The sequence below is a fragment of the Vipera berus genome (assembly GCF_964194415.1).
Source record: "Vipera berus genome assembly, chromosome: 1".
Taxonomy (NCBI): domain Eukaryota; kingdom Metazoa; phylum Chordata; class Lepidosauria; order Squamata; family Viperidae; genus Vipera; species Vipera berus.
In genome coordinates, this window is record NC_138202.1 from 132387176 (window position 1) to 132404730 (window position 17555).

The window sequence follows — 17555 nt, forward strand, 5'->3', positions numbered from 1 at the left end:
ATAGAAAATACATAAATATAGAAAATATATAAACATCAGTGTGACATATCATATCATTAACAATTAATAGCAGTTTGTGTTCTTATGGCTACTGTTGTACTCAAAATGTTCTCCACTAAAGCAGACCAATTATTCTCATATCAAATAAAAAGAAATGGTTTCAAGAGACATCTTTGATGAGTTTCACAGGTTCATTTTGAAAATGTATAGATAATTCCAATAGTACCACACATTGATCCAAATAATAGTAAAAGTAGAAAATATTTGCAGAATGCCAAAGATTTTTTTCTACAGTCACAAACTAAAACGGATTGATTGTTCTATAGGCGAAGGCAACCTTGGCTCTTTTATGACTCGTGGAGTTCAACTCCCAGAATTCCTGAGCCAGCATGGCTCATGGCTTGCTCAGGAACTCTGGGAGTTGAACTCCACGAGTCATAAAAGAGCCAAGGTTGCCTATCCCTGTTCCTTTTTCTTCGTTTTGAATATAGTCCTATATGACATTTTCTTTTTTCTGATTATCTGGTGCCCAGAATTGCTCTGACAAGGGTATAGGTGGTATGTAAACATGATAAATAAATAAAATTGTCCAGGATTTCTTAAAAATAATTTCTGCAAAATTCTCAAGTAATATTTTCAGCACTTTAGAAGTCTATTCATTTAATCATGAGAGTTAAACACATTCAGCATATACACCAGACAAAAATGCAATGATGAAATAGTTTTTTTGAAAAAAACACTGATACAATTACAACTTCGCATAACTCACATTGTTAAATGATCAATTGTTTTTACATTTTACTTGTTGCATTTTATCACAAATCCAGCATATGGATTTATTTATTTATTTTAGTTCCATTTATATCCCGCCCTTCTCCGAAGACTCAGGGCTAAGCCATCTGAATTAAAATATCAGCTGAACTCTTAAGAACCTTTTAGCAATTTCCCCATTAATAAAACAGCTATAGTGTGAAATTAAATTTCAGCAGCCATTAAGAATTTAAAGTCACTAAATATTATATAGCAATATGTAGACTAAGAATTTCAGGGCTATTCAGAAACACTTTCCATTACCATAGTGTAGTATTACATCTATAGATTAATTTGTTATTAAAAAGGCAAACTGGCTTTAAAATATATTTGGGGATCTCATTAATTTAATTAGTTGCCTAAACTAAGTTACATTTTCCTCCTTATGCACAACTCACTCTGATTGCCATTCTATATTTAAATAGCTCGCTCCACATGCTGCTTATTCTAATTGAAGCTATTCATAACTGCTTTATAGAAACTGGCTTATGCTTTGATGTAACCCTTTGGAAGAGCAAGTCGTGACTTCAGAAAAGGGTGAATTCTGTTTTCAAACATGTCTCTGTCAGCCCACCCATTACCAAACCAATTTGCCAAAAATTAGGGTAACTTGTACTTTCTTCCTGAAGTTATAAAGCATAGGAAAGGATTACGGTTTTCCATTAACGTAGCACCTTTTTACAATTTTATTTTAATCATATAAATTCTTTTGTCCCCATACTCTTGCCTTAACTCCTTCATGTGATTTCATAAAATTTTACAGCGTTCAACTTTAGCTTATAGGCTGCTTTGATGAGATATGTATATTAAAAAAAACAATTTCAAATATACTGTAATTCTTTGAATGGCCCTGGGGTTTTCATAATCCTTTTGGCCCTCAGGAGTGGGCAAATGCTTCAAAACAAATAATAATTCAGTTTACATCATGTTGATACTGCTCTCTTTCTAGCATCAGGGAAAAGAGCTTCTTTTTGTAGGAATAATTGGCTTATTCTGGTAATGGGTTTTGCATATTCTGTCTCTGTAGCAGGACAAATACGATAAATCAGGAAAAAGAGAGAATAAGTTCAATTAGAGTATTTTATATTGTACTAAAAAACTTTTTTGCACATATAGGTAATTATGAACACTTTGTATTATGTATGTTCATAGACTGAAATCTGTTGGTATGAGCTTTATCAAAATAGTATATTGGTGCCTATATTTATATATCTCAGAAAATGAACTGCATAATCAGAGGAATCAAGTTGCTAGAATGCATTACATTATGCTGTAGATCAGCTATTTAAATACTTCAACATGAAAATTGTACAATAAATCAGAAATGTTCCAATCATTTTTTTTAAAACCAGGTTTATCTTCAGATGCAGAAAACACTGCACAAAGAGCATTCTTCTCCAACCTCAATGCCCCCCAGCCGTGTGGAGTTCAGCTTCCAAATTCTCACCAATAATCATGGTGGATGGGGAATTCTGGGAGATAATAAAATCCATATATATGGACAATGTGCAAGAAGGCTAATATAGGGACTGTATTCAGAGACTGAATCTTTTATCTGCAGATCTATTATATATTGCATCAAGCAATACGAACTTTATCATATGATGTTGATTGTTCAGCTTGACTTTTAGATTTTTTTTTCACTACTACTTTGATTGTAAATGTTCTTCTTGCCTTCCCCAACTGTCTCCTTTTAAAACATTTTATCGGATTATTTGATGGAAGGTCTGGAGTCCTAAGAGGGAGGGGTTGCTTTTCAGAGGGCAAAGAAGCAAAGCAGCTTAGAAAGTCTGGTAGACAGGAAAGGGGGTAAGGTGACCCCTCCCTAGCAATTCACAGGGTATATCTATAGTTATGCAGATAGTAGCTTTAGTCTGTCTGTAGGTGTGCAACAATAAGGAAACCATAATTTTCTTATTGATTATACTAAAATATAATTTCAGTTCTCCCATCTGATTTTTCTCTTCAGAATGCCTATGTGAATATCAATCGCATCATGTCCGTTGCATCCAGGCTTTCAGAGGCTGGCCATTATGCATCTCAACAAATTAAGCAGATTTCCACACAGCTAGATCAAGAGTGGAAAAGCTTTGCTGCAGCACTGGACGAGCGTAGCACTATACTGGCCATGTCTGCGGTGTTTCACCAGAAGGCTGAACAGGTATGTAATTAATTTTTACTGAGCCAGATGCCTTTCTTCCTTGTCTGGCTTTGGTCTAGTTTAAATCACCATCGATACAATAATTAATATTATTGGTGTATTCTTTGCATTTTCCAACTATTTCAAGAACTATGAGTTTACTATTGTTTTGAGGTTTAACACTGGGCTCTTTTCCCCCCCTCCCCAAAAAATCTTTCCCCAGCCTGTTCAATACAGTGTATCTCTTTTTCTATTGGCCTGGGCTAGATAGAGTGAGGTGAGAGCGGAGTATTAAGAGAAAAGCTCATGGCCACACAAAGCAATACTGTTCACAGCTGCACGCTAACCTACTTAGTAGGCTTAGGCTGGTTTTTTTTTTTAAAAAAATCTGTTATGGAAAGTTTAAAATTCATGCAGGATTAATTTAAAAACCACGTGTCAATAAATACGCTGTGCTTTCTTTTTTTACACAAGTGAAACAATGGTTGAGTTTAGTTACTACATTCAGCATATAGACCAGGGGTGTCAAACTCAATTTCATTGAGGGCCACATCAGCATTGTGGTTGCCCTCAAGGGGCCGGGTGGGTATGGCCAGGGTGGGCATGACCTACTGGGTGGGCGTGGCTAGAGAGTGTGTGGCCTACTGGGTGGGCGTGGCCAGCTCTACATCGTTCGCATCAACGGTGCTTATGGGGGCCTGGGCAGGAGTGGGACAGATCTGAGGGTCTCTGGCAGAAGGAGGGTCTCTGGGCCAGGGCCAAGGCAGTGGGGGCCATTCCCTCACTGTTTCCAGGATGGCTTCACGGGCCACATGAAACCACTTTGCGGGCCGGATCCAGCCCCCGGGCCTTGTGTTTGACATGTCTGCTATAGACATTGGTAATGCAAAGATGCTAAATCTATTACTAGAGCAATGGTTTGGTTAGTTTGTGCATGCTTTTTTGCCCTAGTGATATCGAACGTCTGTGCTTAGCACACGTACATCTTACAGAATTTGGGAGAAGCTGTAACTAACTGATCTTCTGGCTGCTATTCCAATTACTTTTAGTTGCTTTTTTTTTGGAAAAATAAATTCAAAATGAATTTTTAGAAATCAGCATGGGTTGCCTTCCTATCTTTTGTCCCACATGGTGTCACTGTTGCCTACAAAGAGATCCCAGTAAAAGAGGCTTTCTTTGTCCAATAGATCAATGCATAAGATATATGAAGGAGAGGGGTATAGCAGAGCTCCAATGCTAAATATTTAGGTATCATCTTTTTTTTTTTGCAGTGCTCTCCAGTGTCTCTGTCATATCTGCTATATTCTCCGGAGCTTTTTTTTTTTTAAAAAAAAAAGATGAAATACTTCTTGGATTCATCAGTATTTATGTTTGAACAGAACACATCTTAGCATAACTTGTGTAACTAAGGGAAGCCATAACTTGTGTAACTAAGGATGTTCCAATGATATATGATATATAGTTTTATCTGATTAGGCCAAAGGTTTTCTCCCTCCTTTTTTGTTTCGTGTTTGTAGCAATTATGTTTATACCAATCTTTAAAACTTTGCCATTTTCTGTCACATTCTTTTGTGATGTTTTGGCCCCTTTGTGTCTACTCAGATAAATTTTCACAACTAGGATTCAGTTTTGTGGTCAAGATGGACCTAGTATTTTTTTTCATGAAATCCCACAGCTTTAGGTTGAAATATTCAATTGCTTTACCTGAATGTAACCGAAGTGAACTAAATCTAGTTGTTCTTATCATATATGAGTTCATATTATATAAGAACAGCCTTCCTTTTTTATGTACAGAAAGTTCACTTTAATATAAATAAGACATAATACAAGGTTCTTTAACAAGGGGGGGAATAACTAATGGATCATAAATTTGATTCAGAAGGATATTTTTCCTATTAATTTGTAATCCGTAATCCATTTCAAAAAAAATTCGTGGGAGAGGGGGTAACATCCGCTGAGATTAGTAGGATATTTTAACATTTAATTATCTATTGGATCTCATTGTATTTAAATTACTTTAATTTCTTTTTTTTAAAAAAAAAACCCCTGAAATCTCTAATTAACTTGTGGCCAATGAAATTCAGTTTGAACAGGAAAGTTCACTGAATTTCTGGAATGTGTTCAAGATGAGTAATTGGAAATGTGGAGTTTTTAATTCTGGAAGGGAAGAGCAATCCTGAGAACAAATGAATCTATAGTATTTTATACTAAATCAGTTAATTTAATCTAGCTCAGTGTTGTTTATCTGGACTTTCAGGTGCACTCTCTTAATTTAGACTGAGAGCTGTTTTTGGTCTTTCTCACCTAAGATTCTTTTTTAAATAAATTGTGGAGAACTGAATTGTTATCTTTCTAGAAAACAAGGTGCTTCTGAACTTCTAAACATTTTTGTCTGGATGCATGTGGGAACCACTAAGAACTAAAAGAAGATTAGTTCACCTATTGCTTGACAATTTTCTTCACTTGCCTTTCCTCATTTGTTTTCCTTTTTTCTTTACTTTTGCTAACACAGTCACATAAATAATAACAGCAATAGCCTAAACATGGGGATCTTATATAATTGGGAATAGAAAGCCTTTGGACAGTTCAATCAAAATATAATCTGAAATTGCCTTTTTAATCCTGTGAGGCTGTAATATCAATAAGGGTATCCACATGAAATACCTCAGGATTTCTTGCTCTCCTTTTCTTTCCCTTCGGTGTTTCCTCATGATTCAGAATGCAACATCTTTGCAGTTAGATATTCCTTATCTCAGATGAAGATGCAGATCCTAGAATACTGTAGTAATGATTGGTTCTGGTTTAAATTGTTGGAAGTCATCTCTGTAAGAAAGGCACAAGATATCATAGCATAAGCTGGTGTTGTTCATCCATGGTATTTGGATGTACGAGGGCAATTCAGAAAATAAATCTCCGTTTGGTTATCAGTGACAGACACTCGCAGAACTTTTATTATACACATTAGAAAACTACAACATTACATTACTTTTTGACATAATCACCATTCAAATTGAGGCACTTGTCATAACATCTTACAAGGTTTAAAATTCCTTAGTAGTAGTCGCTCGGTGCCAACTCTGTTTTATGGGGAGGTGATCAAAACATCCCAACGGAACTACTTCAAAAGTTCTTGGGTGCGTCTAGCAGTGTTCGGGCGAGCATTATCATGAACTAATGCCACACTGGAAGTGGTGCCATAGAAAATCCCGCCAAATGTGAAGATGCCAAAGGAGTACTGCTAGTGAAGTTCACGGAGTGTGGTTTGACCATCAATTCAGAAGTCTACTGTGAAACATTATGAAAATTCAGACGAGCCATCCATAACAAGTGTTGGGGCATGCTGACTTCTGGTGTGGTGTTGGTTCACAATAATGCTCGCCCACACACTGCTAGATGCACCCAAGAACTTTTGTAGTAGTTCTGTTGGGATGCTTTTGATCTCTCTCTCTCTCTCTCTCTCTCTCTCTCTCTCTCTCTCTCTCTCTCTCTCTCTCTCTCTCTCTCTCTCTCTCTCTCTCTCTCTCTCTCTCTCTCTCTCTCACACACACACACACACACACACACACACACCCATAGCCCAGGTTTGGTGCCAAGCGACTACTACGAAGGAATTTCAAAACTTGTACAACATTATGACAAGAGCCTCAATTTGAATGGTGATTATGTCAAAAAGTAATGCAATGTTGTAGTTTTCTAATGTGTATAATAGAAGTTCTGTATCTGTGCGTGTCTGTCATTGATAACCAAACGGAGATTTATTTCTGAATTGCCCTGCAATTTCCTGCATGAACAATACTCATTGTTCATTTTAATTATCTAATTTATTTAGAATGTGTTAATACATTAAATGAAGGAGGACTTTATTCCTGAGTAAAGTTGGAGTGAGGTTAGATAATGTAGTTTTCATTTTCTATTTAATCTCATTCGTCTGTTGGTTGATTATCCTGTTAGACATTGCAAGCTTGCAGTACGTTCTTTTGGGATAAGAATATTTGAGATAATACACTTCAGGGAACATAGCATTTCAGAAGCCAGATATAGGTGAGACACTTTGAAAGCAGATTAGAAACTTTACATTACAGTTTTTTATGTTTCTCAAATGTTGGAGCTGTTAGCTAGTTTTTTATTGTTATATAGTTAAATTCCTTAAGAACAATAGAATGAGTACTAGATTTAATCTAAAATATGGGAAGATTAGTAAGAAGCAATGAAGTGTGCTTAAGTGTGAGATTGTGAAGAAGTGTATCAAGTTCCATTTGAAATAAAATAATTATTGATTAAAACTTTTTATATATAAAGAAGGCAAGGTCATAAATGTGATCAAAGTGTACATGTGTCATGGATGTAGGACTTCAAAGCCAACTCAAGTGATTTCTTATTGCTGAACTGTGAACTTAAAAACAGTTATGAAGTATAGATTATGGATCTACTATCTAATACTTGCCTCAAAACCATTTGTCTTAAAATAATTATTCTAGCTTGATAATATATAAGATGACTGTGCTTCATTTGGTTGTTAGCTTTGGATTCTAGTGGATTAACCTGGTGAATTAAGATGTGTCTAGGAGCTCATATCGACTCTTTACAACAGGTCAGCATCCACTTTTGGAGGGCAAAAACATATATCACCTTTTAGGATTTCTCACTCTGTGGCAAAGTGACCTTTGGACATATATTTCCTGTTGCACTTGATGATGATGATTGTTAGGCATATGGTTATAGCCTACCTGGTTGGGTTGGAAATATATAAACCATGATCCGAACATACAGATCTTCGTTATTTAAATGTTAGACAATGTGTCAAGGACAAACTAATACAACTAGAATATTGTTCATCTGATATGAATATCGCAGACCATTTCACTAAGGTCCAAAGTGCTGTTAAACACAAGGCTAGTTGTGAAAAGATTGGCCTAAGATTATAAGAAGTTATATATTATCCTACCGAAAGGGGAGAATGTTAGGCATATGGTTATAGCCTACCTGGTTGGGTTGGAAATATATAAACCATGATGTTATAATTTTAAGGTGCTAATTGGCCAATGGGTGTGTAAGTTTTTCCAATGGCCATAAGAGGGAGCTTGGCTTCTCTCTCTCTCTCTTTGCTCTCATTGTTTTTGCATTTGGTTTACTACTGTGTTAAACCTTAGGAACTGTGTACGTGACCTTTAGACCGGTAAGAAGACATTGTATTTTGGATACTCCCTGGACTGTTGCTGTTGCTTATCTGTGTATGACCTGGACTATTTATTCGGATTGTGTTTTTGTTTTTACACCTAAATAGTAAAGTATTTTTCTGTTTATCACAACTCAGTGTATCTGTGTGGTTACTGTGTGACTCTTACTATTCTCAGTACGCTTTTGCCTGTGCAGGTTCTTGATAACTCAAGAAGCACTTTGCACAACAATTTTCATTTTGCTAACAGTGATGATGATGATGATGATGATGATGATGATGATGATGATGATGATGATGATGATGATGGAAGGGACATTGGAGGTCATTTAGTCCAACTCCCTGCTCAGACAGGAAACCCTATACCATTTCAGACAAATGGCTGTCCAATCTCTTAAAGACTTCCAATTTTGGAGCATTCACCACCTCTGGAGGCAGGTTGTTCCACTGATTAATTGTTCTAACTGTCAGGAAGTTTCTCCTTAGTTCTAGGTTGCTTCTCTTTTTGGTTAGTTTCCATCCATTGCTTCTTGTCCTGCCTTCAGGTGCTTTGGAGAATAGCTTGACTCCCTCTTCTTTTTGGCAACCCCTGAGATATTGGAACACTGCTATCATGTCCCCCCTTGTCCTTCTCTTCATTAAACTAGACATACCCAATTCCAGCAATGGTTCCTTGTAAGTTTTAGCCTCCAGTCCCCCAATCATCTTTGTTGCTCTTCTCTGTACTCTTTCTAGAGTCTCAACATCTTTTTTATATCATGGTGACCAAAACTGGATGCAGTATTCCAAGTGTGGCATTACCAAGGCATTGTAAAGTGATATTAATACTTCACACGATCTTGATTCTATCCTTCTGTTAATGCAGCCTAGCACTGTGTTGGCTTTTTTGGCAGCTGCAGCACACTGCTGGCTCATATTTAGTGATTGTCCACTAGGACTCTGAGATTCCTCTCACAGTCACTATTATTGAGCAAGGTACCACTTATAGTATACCTGTGCATTTGGCTTTTCTTGACTAAATGTAGAACCTTACTTTTTTCAACATTGAATTTCATTTTTGTTAGATAGCGCCCAGTGTTCAAGTCTGTCCAGATCCTCCTGTATCTAAGCCTGTCTTCTGGAGTGTTGGCTATTCTTGCCAGCTTGGTGTCTGCAAATTTGGCAGAATTTTTGTTTAAATCACTTTTTTTTTCTTTCCTTGGGCTTCCTATTTATTTCTGAACTTTTTTTATGTCCAACATTGCAGAATTTCATCATATCTCCAGTCACCAGAGGCAGCAGAGTTGTACCCCAGCTCCCAGATAAAGATTATTTGGCCTGTTTGGATGCTGAGGGTAAACCCTTCTGTCTTGAATGTCTAGAATAGGTAGTAAGAAGTTCAAAGAAATAAAAATTATACTTTGTTTTAAAAATTAATTTGTGTGTGTGTGTGTGTGTGTGTGTGTGTGAGAGAGAGAGAGAGAGAGAGAGAGAGAGAGAGAGATCCCTCCTTGGCTGCCTTATACATTCACAAGAAATTCTCCTAAATTAACTGCAATTATCTAAAGTAATTAGTTTTCTTCCACATCACTTTGATTCCTATTTTTGTTTTGTCCTCACAAAAATGTTTTTCCCCTTAAAGATAGCAAAAAATGAGCTATTTATTTGCTTTTTGGGGGGTTGAGGGGTAGGAGAAGAATCCTTGACCTGCTACTGTACATCTACAGATGATTTTGAAACTTTTGAAGTTGTCCAAAACTGTTTGCAGAACTAGAGAATTTAATGAAAAACAAGCCCAGAGCCCCCTTGGGTCTATCAAATGAGTTATTAAGTGATGTGTATTCTGGACCAGATTTCAACTAGAAAATGGCATTCTAGTTTTTCTGGCTGTGCTGTGTTATGCTACTTTTGTTATTATTACATATTTTATTGCTGATAGCTGTTATTTTTTAGAGATGGTGGAAAGAGATGTTGGTGGTTTTTTTAGAGATGGTGTTATTTTTTATGTTGGTAATTAGATAAGCTGTTAGGTTTTTATTAATTAAGTAATTTTTTTCTTGCAATTCTTTCAGTTTCTGTCTGGTGTAGATGCCTGGTGCAAAATGTGCAGTGAAGGAGGTCTCCCCTCCGAAATGCAAAACCTGGAATTGGCCATCCATCATCATCAGTCCCTTTATGAACAGGTCACTCAGGCTTACACTGAGGTGAGTGTTTCTAGGCCGATTTTTAATAATCACCAGGAGATTTCACAATGTAATTAAGAGAGATGGTTGAATATGCAAAAGGAGTACTGAGAGTTATGAGCTACCTAATTTATATGATGTGTTCATCTGGTTTTTCCTTCCATGCTGATATATTAAATAGCCTAGCTAATAGATCTTCTGTAAAAAAAATTTCTAGTACTATAAAGTTTCATATTCACTCAGGAGATGGTGCAAGTCTGTGCTTGTGTGTTTTTAAGTAATCCCACTGTCTTATTCTAGAAACATCCGTATAGGATTGTTAGCCTGAGCTACAACAGACTTTACCTAAGAGTGTAAAATCATCTTCAAGCTGTGTGATTCTAATAGCAGTTTTAGGAATCCTGTAAAAAATACTGTGTAAAAAATACTGTCGTCAGGAAGACGAGTGATGCAATCCAAGCAATTAGCATCAAGTGGGTTACATGGAACGTAGTCTTCAGAATTCTCTAATACAAACCTATATAGCTTGGAACCATTTGCTCAAGAATGAATTTGCTTGCTTGACATGGTCTAGTTCAGAGAGATTACTGTGGAAACCCAGCCCACATCTGCCAAGAAATCAAAAGGGCTAAGAAAACAAATAATCACTTCTAAATTGCATGCAGAAACTAATCACTCGTCAATGAAGCAGTGGTTTTACATCACTGCCTAGTAAGTATATCGGCTGCTACATTTTGTATCAACTAATATTTCCAAGTAGCCCCCACATTGGAAATCACAAGGGATAATCTGTATCTGTTTTAGATAAGGCCATAATTGTGGCACCAACTTGAGCAAAGGCCCTCCTGTTGCAACAGGAGCCATGAATCCAGAAGAACCCTGAATTTACCGGTCTGCTCTCTACATAACCCTATCAAGACTCAACGATAATTATTATAATTATAATATATAATTCTGAAATCACTAAGCTTCTGAATGAGTTGCTACTCAATCCTGTTTGGGAGGAGTCTGAACCTATCCCTACCTTGAATAATGGATGAAGGCTTTGACTCTACCCCCTATTTGGCCTCTATTTATATATGATGAGTGGATAACATTTGTTTAGTAATGATGCCTAATTCCAAACTGTCAAATTATCTCCACCAGTGATTTCACATAAATGTTAGGACAGGGAATAAGACTGACCCCTGTGGCATCCCATAATGGAGCACTTGAGGAATGAGCTCTCCTGTCTTGTGTCAAGGTAGGAGTGGCACTTCTCTAGAACCCCCAACACTTCTGACCTTGTAAGTGATCCAGAAGGATGCTGTAATTGATGGCACCAAAGGCATCCACATCTAGCAAGATAAGGAAGATCACACTCCCTCCACTAATGTCCCACCACAAGTCACCTGTGAGGGCAATCGGTGCAGTTTCAGCCTCATTACCAGGCTTGAGGCACGACTGTCGTAGGTGTAGATAATCTGTTTCTTCTAGGACTTTACATAGCTGTTGCTCACATTTCTTCCGTTATCTTTCTTAGAAAAGGGATAGATGATTATATTTGTCCAATATACTGTAGGTGGATCTAAGGCTGACCTCTTGAGGAAGAGGTAGATTATCATCCCTTTCAAGGCTGGTACCCATCACTCCCACAAAGAAGTGTTGACGGTTTACTACCTCAATTTCCCTGCTCCCTCTTTGGATGCTTTAATAACTAGAAAGGCAGGGGTCAAATCTACAAGTGATAGAGCTATGGCCAAAGAGAAGCCTGTCTATCACTTGGGGAGTCGCAAGCTGAAAAAGATCTCAGGTAATATTTCAGATTGCTACTTCTGTCATCCACTGGGTTCTGTCCACTTGGCTTCCAATTTGGAACAAATGAAAGTAATATTATCTTTAAAAGGCTTAGTCATATGACTGGTTCTTCCAGATCCTTTATTCCAAGACATTTTATATGGATGGATGGATGGATGGATGGATGGATGGATGGATGGATGGATGGATGGAAAGAAGGAAGGAAGGAAGGAAGGAAGGAAGGAAGGAAAGAAATAAATAAATATATGATTTAGAACATAATAACATTGGAATTTTCTGGGCCTAGCTTCAGTTCTAATTTTTGCTAGTTAACTAATTCTTGCTGGTTAATTAAATATGGATTCCTCTGAGGCAGCACTTAATGGATGTAGTATTAGCCTAATACTAATGATTGAGAATCGTAAGCAATGGATTACATAGCAGAAGTCACTGAATTGCTAGAGTGTGTGTGTGAGTTTCACTTTTAAATGTAAGAGAAAATATTATCACAACTAGGTAAATTTTCTTTTGAGGCTCCTACTACATAACAATTAAAGAGCATTACATTCTTCCATATGACATTTTCACGATGACTGCATTTTTTTACAAATATATTTTATTTATCAAAATGTTTTTGGTCTGCCTAATGACCAAAAACATACTAGAGTGAAATAAAAATAAAAATAATTTACTTTATTTATAAACAATGGCATATAACAATAACAGAAAAGCACTTTTTTTACCAGAAACAATAGAACTGGTTTCCTAAGATGGAAGTCCATTTGCAAATGATTTACTTGAATCTTACACATCATTTATCCAATCTCTTTCAGGGATTTAATTCTAACCAAATTTACAGAAGCAACAAAAAAAGATATTCTTCCAAATTCTACTTGACTTTTAACAAACGGTATACAAACAAAACTATCTGGTACGATCAGTTTTTAACAGCTTGACAGAAACCTCCTCCTGTGTCTTTCAGGTAAGTCAGGATGGCAAAGCTTTACTGGATGTCCTGCAGCGTCCCTTGAGTCCTGGAAACTCAGAATCCCTCACGGCTACAGCAAATTATTCCAAGGCTGTTCACCAAGTTTTGGATGTGGTCCACGAGGTCTTACATCACCAGCGGCGCTTGGAGAGCATCTGGCAACACAGGAAAGTTCGGTTACATCAGCGGCTTCAACTTTGTGTTTTCCAGCAAGATGTTCAACAGGTAATGAAACACCTTATTCGTGTGCAAAACGATGATTAAATATAGTCCTGTTCTCCACAAAATGATGTTCTCCCCATCATAAAGGACAACTCCTATAGACTTCAACCAGTATGATCAAAGGTAACAAGGGAATTCTGGAGTAGTAATCCAATACAACTACAGGAAGCCACATCAAGGAAGACCTGATTATATGAGGGGTGTGTGTGTGTGTGTGTGTGTGTGTGTGTGTGTGTGTGTGTATACATACACACACACACACATGAAATTTGATAAATTGTCCCATGAAACCACACTGTTTATTACTTAGCTTTATGATGTAATAACTTTGGCTCTTGTCTTTCTGAGCCACAGTTTGTGTGGAAAAGAAATATAAGAAAAACTTCAACTAAATTTTATCTATATGGACTTATATCCAACATTGCATATAGTTACAAAAGACAGGTATAAAGTGTTTTGGAAATTATTGTTTACTTATTCCCAGCATAGGAGTATTCCAGGCACACAGCTGTTAAAACTAATACTGTACATCCAAGATTTTGTAAATCCAAAATTAATCAGAGAAATTATAGTGCTGTCCCTGGACCTGACTTACTAAACCAAGTATATTTTTGCTCATATGGAATATCTAAATCCAATCCATAGCTTCTGGGTTGGTGCAGTGTTGAATATTATAAGTAAGAACTTCTGCAGGGGTAACGACAATCTATGTATCATGACATCTTCATGCAACTTTTATATTTATGTGAAACATCATGATACACATTAGTCAATAATGATGCCCATTTTATTACTTTGGTGGCATCATGCCTTGGATGCTGTTCATTATAAACCATGGTAATTAATGTGCAAACATTTCCTATGAGGAAATATAGTTAGTCCAAATATAGAATCTGAGAAAGCATCTGGCCTTATAAAAAATATATGGAGCTTCAGCTAGAGCCAGCCATTGATTAAACATTAGTTCACCTCTTTATTGTTTGTAATCGATATAATCTTTGGAATGCTTATAGAATTTGATAACATCATTTCAAAGTGCTGCTTTATTCTAATTTATAAATTGGATTTATATTTATTTATGTATTTGTTTATTTATTGAATTTATATGGTTATCCATTTCACAGAGTGACTCTGCCTGGCATTCAACAACAATATAAAATGATAAACATATCAAACAATGATTGAAGGTTATAATTGATATACTAGTAGTTTCAATTAATTGAGTCACGATGGTTGATTTATGATTACTTATTTTTTTATTAACTTCACACAGTCATTTAAATATAATTCCATAGTGTCTGTTGGAAGTTTATTTTCATAGTAACCAAACACAGTAGAATTTTGGAGGAAAGGGTTTGAAAAGGTCTTGTCTAAGCTAGTCAAACCTAGCCAAGCCTAGCCTAGCTTAGTCTAGTCTAGTGAGTCCTGCTGAGTTTATTAGAGTTCACAACAAATATTGAGTCACCTAATTCAGCGTACTGTCTGCTTTAGCACAATACCCAATCTAATCAATACTGGATATTAGAAAAATTAATATTTCCTGTGGATTAGATCTGAATAAAATCTTTCCTACTGCAAACTTGACATTGTATTTCAGATCAGAACAGCTTTGCACATGGGTACTTTTTAAGTCTGAATTCTGTCTCAGTTTTTCAAATGTCAAAGTTCCTGTAGTTTTCCCTCTGTGGGTTGAAGATATAAGAAACTGCCAAGCAAGAGATAATGCAACTTTTGTTTTCCCATTCTATTTCTCATTTTGCTCTTAAGTAGCTGACAGTCGCACAGTTTACCTTTTGATCTACAAGTCTGCAGTGCAGAGATACCACCACAGGTAGCACTCGATTTACAGCAGTTCATTGAGTGACCAAAGTTACAACAGCACTGAAAAAAGTTACTTATGACAGTTTTTCACACTTACGACTGTTGCAGCATCTCCACATCACGTGATCAAAATCCAGGCGCCTGGTTGCTGGGGCCCAGGGGTCATGTGATCGCCTTTCGCGACCTTTTGAGAAGCAAAGGCAACGGGGAAGCCAGATTCACTCAACAGCCATGTGACTAACTTAACAACTGCAATGATTGTCTTAACAACTGTGGCAAGAAAAGTCGTAAAATGGGGCAAAACGTACCTAACAACTGTCTTAGCAACAGAAATGTTGTGCTCCATTGTGGTAATAAGTCAAGGACTATCTGTACTTTATTTCAAAGGATTATTATTTAAAGGTTATGATAAAATAATGTTTTGAGTACTTGGAAGCTTAGAATATCGTACTGTTATAATAGATTGCACATTGTTCCCACTATGACCATTTTTAAAAAGATCACGGTTGCCTTATAACTCCTTTCCCATCCTTAACTGTCTTCCCTTCCCTTCCCCTTAACAAGAAGGTGTTCACAGGTGATTGTGCATATGCTAAGCCAATATGTAACACGGAAACCAATATTGATTCGACAAACCTGGCAACCGTGTCTTCAATCCTTTCTAAATGAAGGAAATATCCTTCGGTTTCTCTAGAACACATTGACAGATGATTGTGTTTTCAATTACGGTATTGATTCAGTTCTGAGGCCTTCACACTAATCTTGTAATAAGATATTCATGTCTTTGTAGGCATAAATGTCAGAATGTACATATTACAGTTCATATTGCTGCAGATTTCTGCCCCTGGCGTAATATCTACATCCACCCAGATGTCTGCATTACAGCACTAGCAGCTATAAAACCAGAAGAGTAAATCTGCCAATAATGTTTCAAATGTATGAGGATTTTATTACCTCCTCTGTCCTCAACATACCGGTAGACTGATGCAGGGTGCTGGATCAGTTCTGGTAAGATACATATCAGCTGCATCCTTTTTTCCCCCCCTGTGCCATGGCATTCTTCATCCTCTATAGCAGGGGTGTCAAACCCGCAATGTCACTTGATGTGTGGCCTCATATCGTGACTTTTTTTGCCATTGCTGGCAATGGGGTGGGCTCGGTTTCGCTATGATGCATCCTAGCCCGTGGGCCGGCAGTTTGACACCCCTGCTCTATAGGTAGAGCTAGAAATAATAAAAGGAAGCAGGCTTATTTAAATCTGCACTCTCCATTTGTGGATACTTCAATTGCTTGGAAATGGCTCCTCTTTCCCCCCCCCTCCCCTGCTGCTGTTTCAACTGCATGGGTTATTCCCAAGCAGTTTAATCAATACCTGCCAGTAATCTAGGAGAGAATGTCTAGGTCATTATCTCCTCTCCCTTTAAGCTGTTCTTCTGATCCCTTTGTTTCTATGAGCGTTCACTGTAACTTAAATTCTTTTCAAGAAAGTGGGAAGAATTTGTTCCCTTTCTAGTGGCTGTTTTTCCAGATTCACTCAAGCTGCTTTTCTTTATCGGTTGCTAAGAATACCCTTCCTTAAACTCCTAACTGCAAGCTGTCTCATTCCTTTTCTCTCTTTAAAACGTCCAATAAAGAGTCGCTCTGCACCAACTGACAATCTAACTTGCCAGGTTAGATCTCTGTCTCATTTCAGTTGTGATTTTGGACAAGGCGTTCTCTTAGATGGCACTACTGTGTATTGAGTGATATCTGGCTGGTAAGGACACGTACTGGTTATTTCTAAAGTGCTGGACTATACATCATTTGATACTTTAATATTCCTAAGCATCAGTGAGATAGTCCTATCTTAGGTTTTTTTTTAAGAATAATTCTTTTTATCTTTTTTAGGAATCATTATCACAGGCATTTTCACTTACAAAGGGTCTCCGTGAACCCACTATTATACTCCCTTTTCTCCCCTGGGTCAGTTGATTCTTCTCTAGACTTTCACTTATTGGGTCTACACTGATGAAACTCCATTGTCCGAGCCCTAGTCAGAACTTGATTGTGGTGTTTGGAAATCCATCTTGAACTGTCAAATCTCAACATGGATGTCATTCATGTCCTGGTGACTAGTGCATCACATTCTACATGGGGTTCCCCTTGAAGAGTACCTGGAAGCTTTAGCAGTGGTGCAGGTGGGGATGGACATTCCTTGATATCCCTGTATAACAGCCCGTAAGCTACACTGGATGCCAGTTTGCTTCCAGGTGTGATTCAAGATGTTGCTCATTACTTGTAAAGCCTTGCATGGCATAGTGCTAGGTTACTTGGGGAACCACTTATTTCCATAGTGCGTACCTAGTCAATTCCATTCAGCAGGTTTGGCACACTCCAATTTCCTTTAATTAAAATGTCAGCTGTCAGGACCTTGAGGTGCCAGACCTCTGTAATGTAAGTTCTTCACTGCAAGGAAATACC

General features: G+C 37.2%; 1 protein-coding gene across 4 annotated transcripts in view; it reads left to right on the forward strand.

Moving 5' to 3' along the window:
- Positions 1–17555, forward strand: part of KALRN (kalirin RhoGEF kinase) — a gene marked incomplete at its 5' end in the record, with an annotated part of 564822 nt that overhangs the window by 321132 nt on the left and 226135 nt on the right. For all 4 annotated transcript variants that reach the window (XM_081316371.1, XM_081316370.1, XM_081316372.1 and 1 more), the window contains 3 exons: positions 2780–2971; positions 10178–10309; positions 13047–13277. In XM_081316371.1, coding sequence (XP_081172497.1) covers positions 2780–2971; positions 10178–10309; positions 13047–13277 — 555 coding nt within the window. The remainder of the gene's footprint in view (positions 1–2779; positions 2972–10177; positions 10310–13046; positions 13278–17555) is intronic.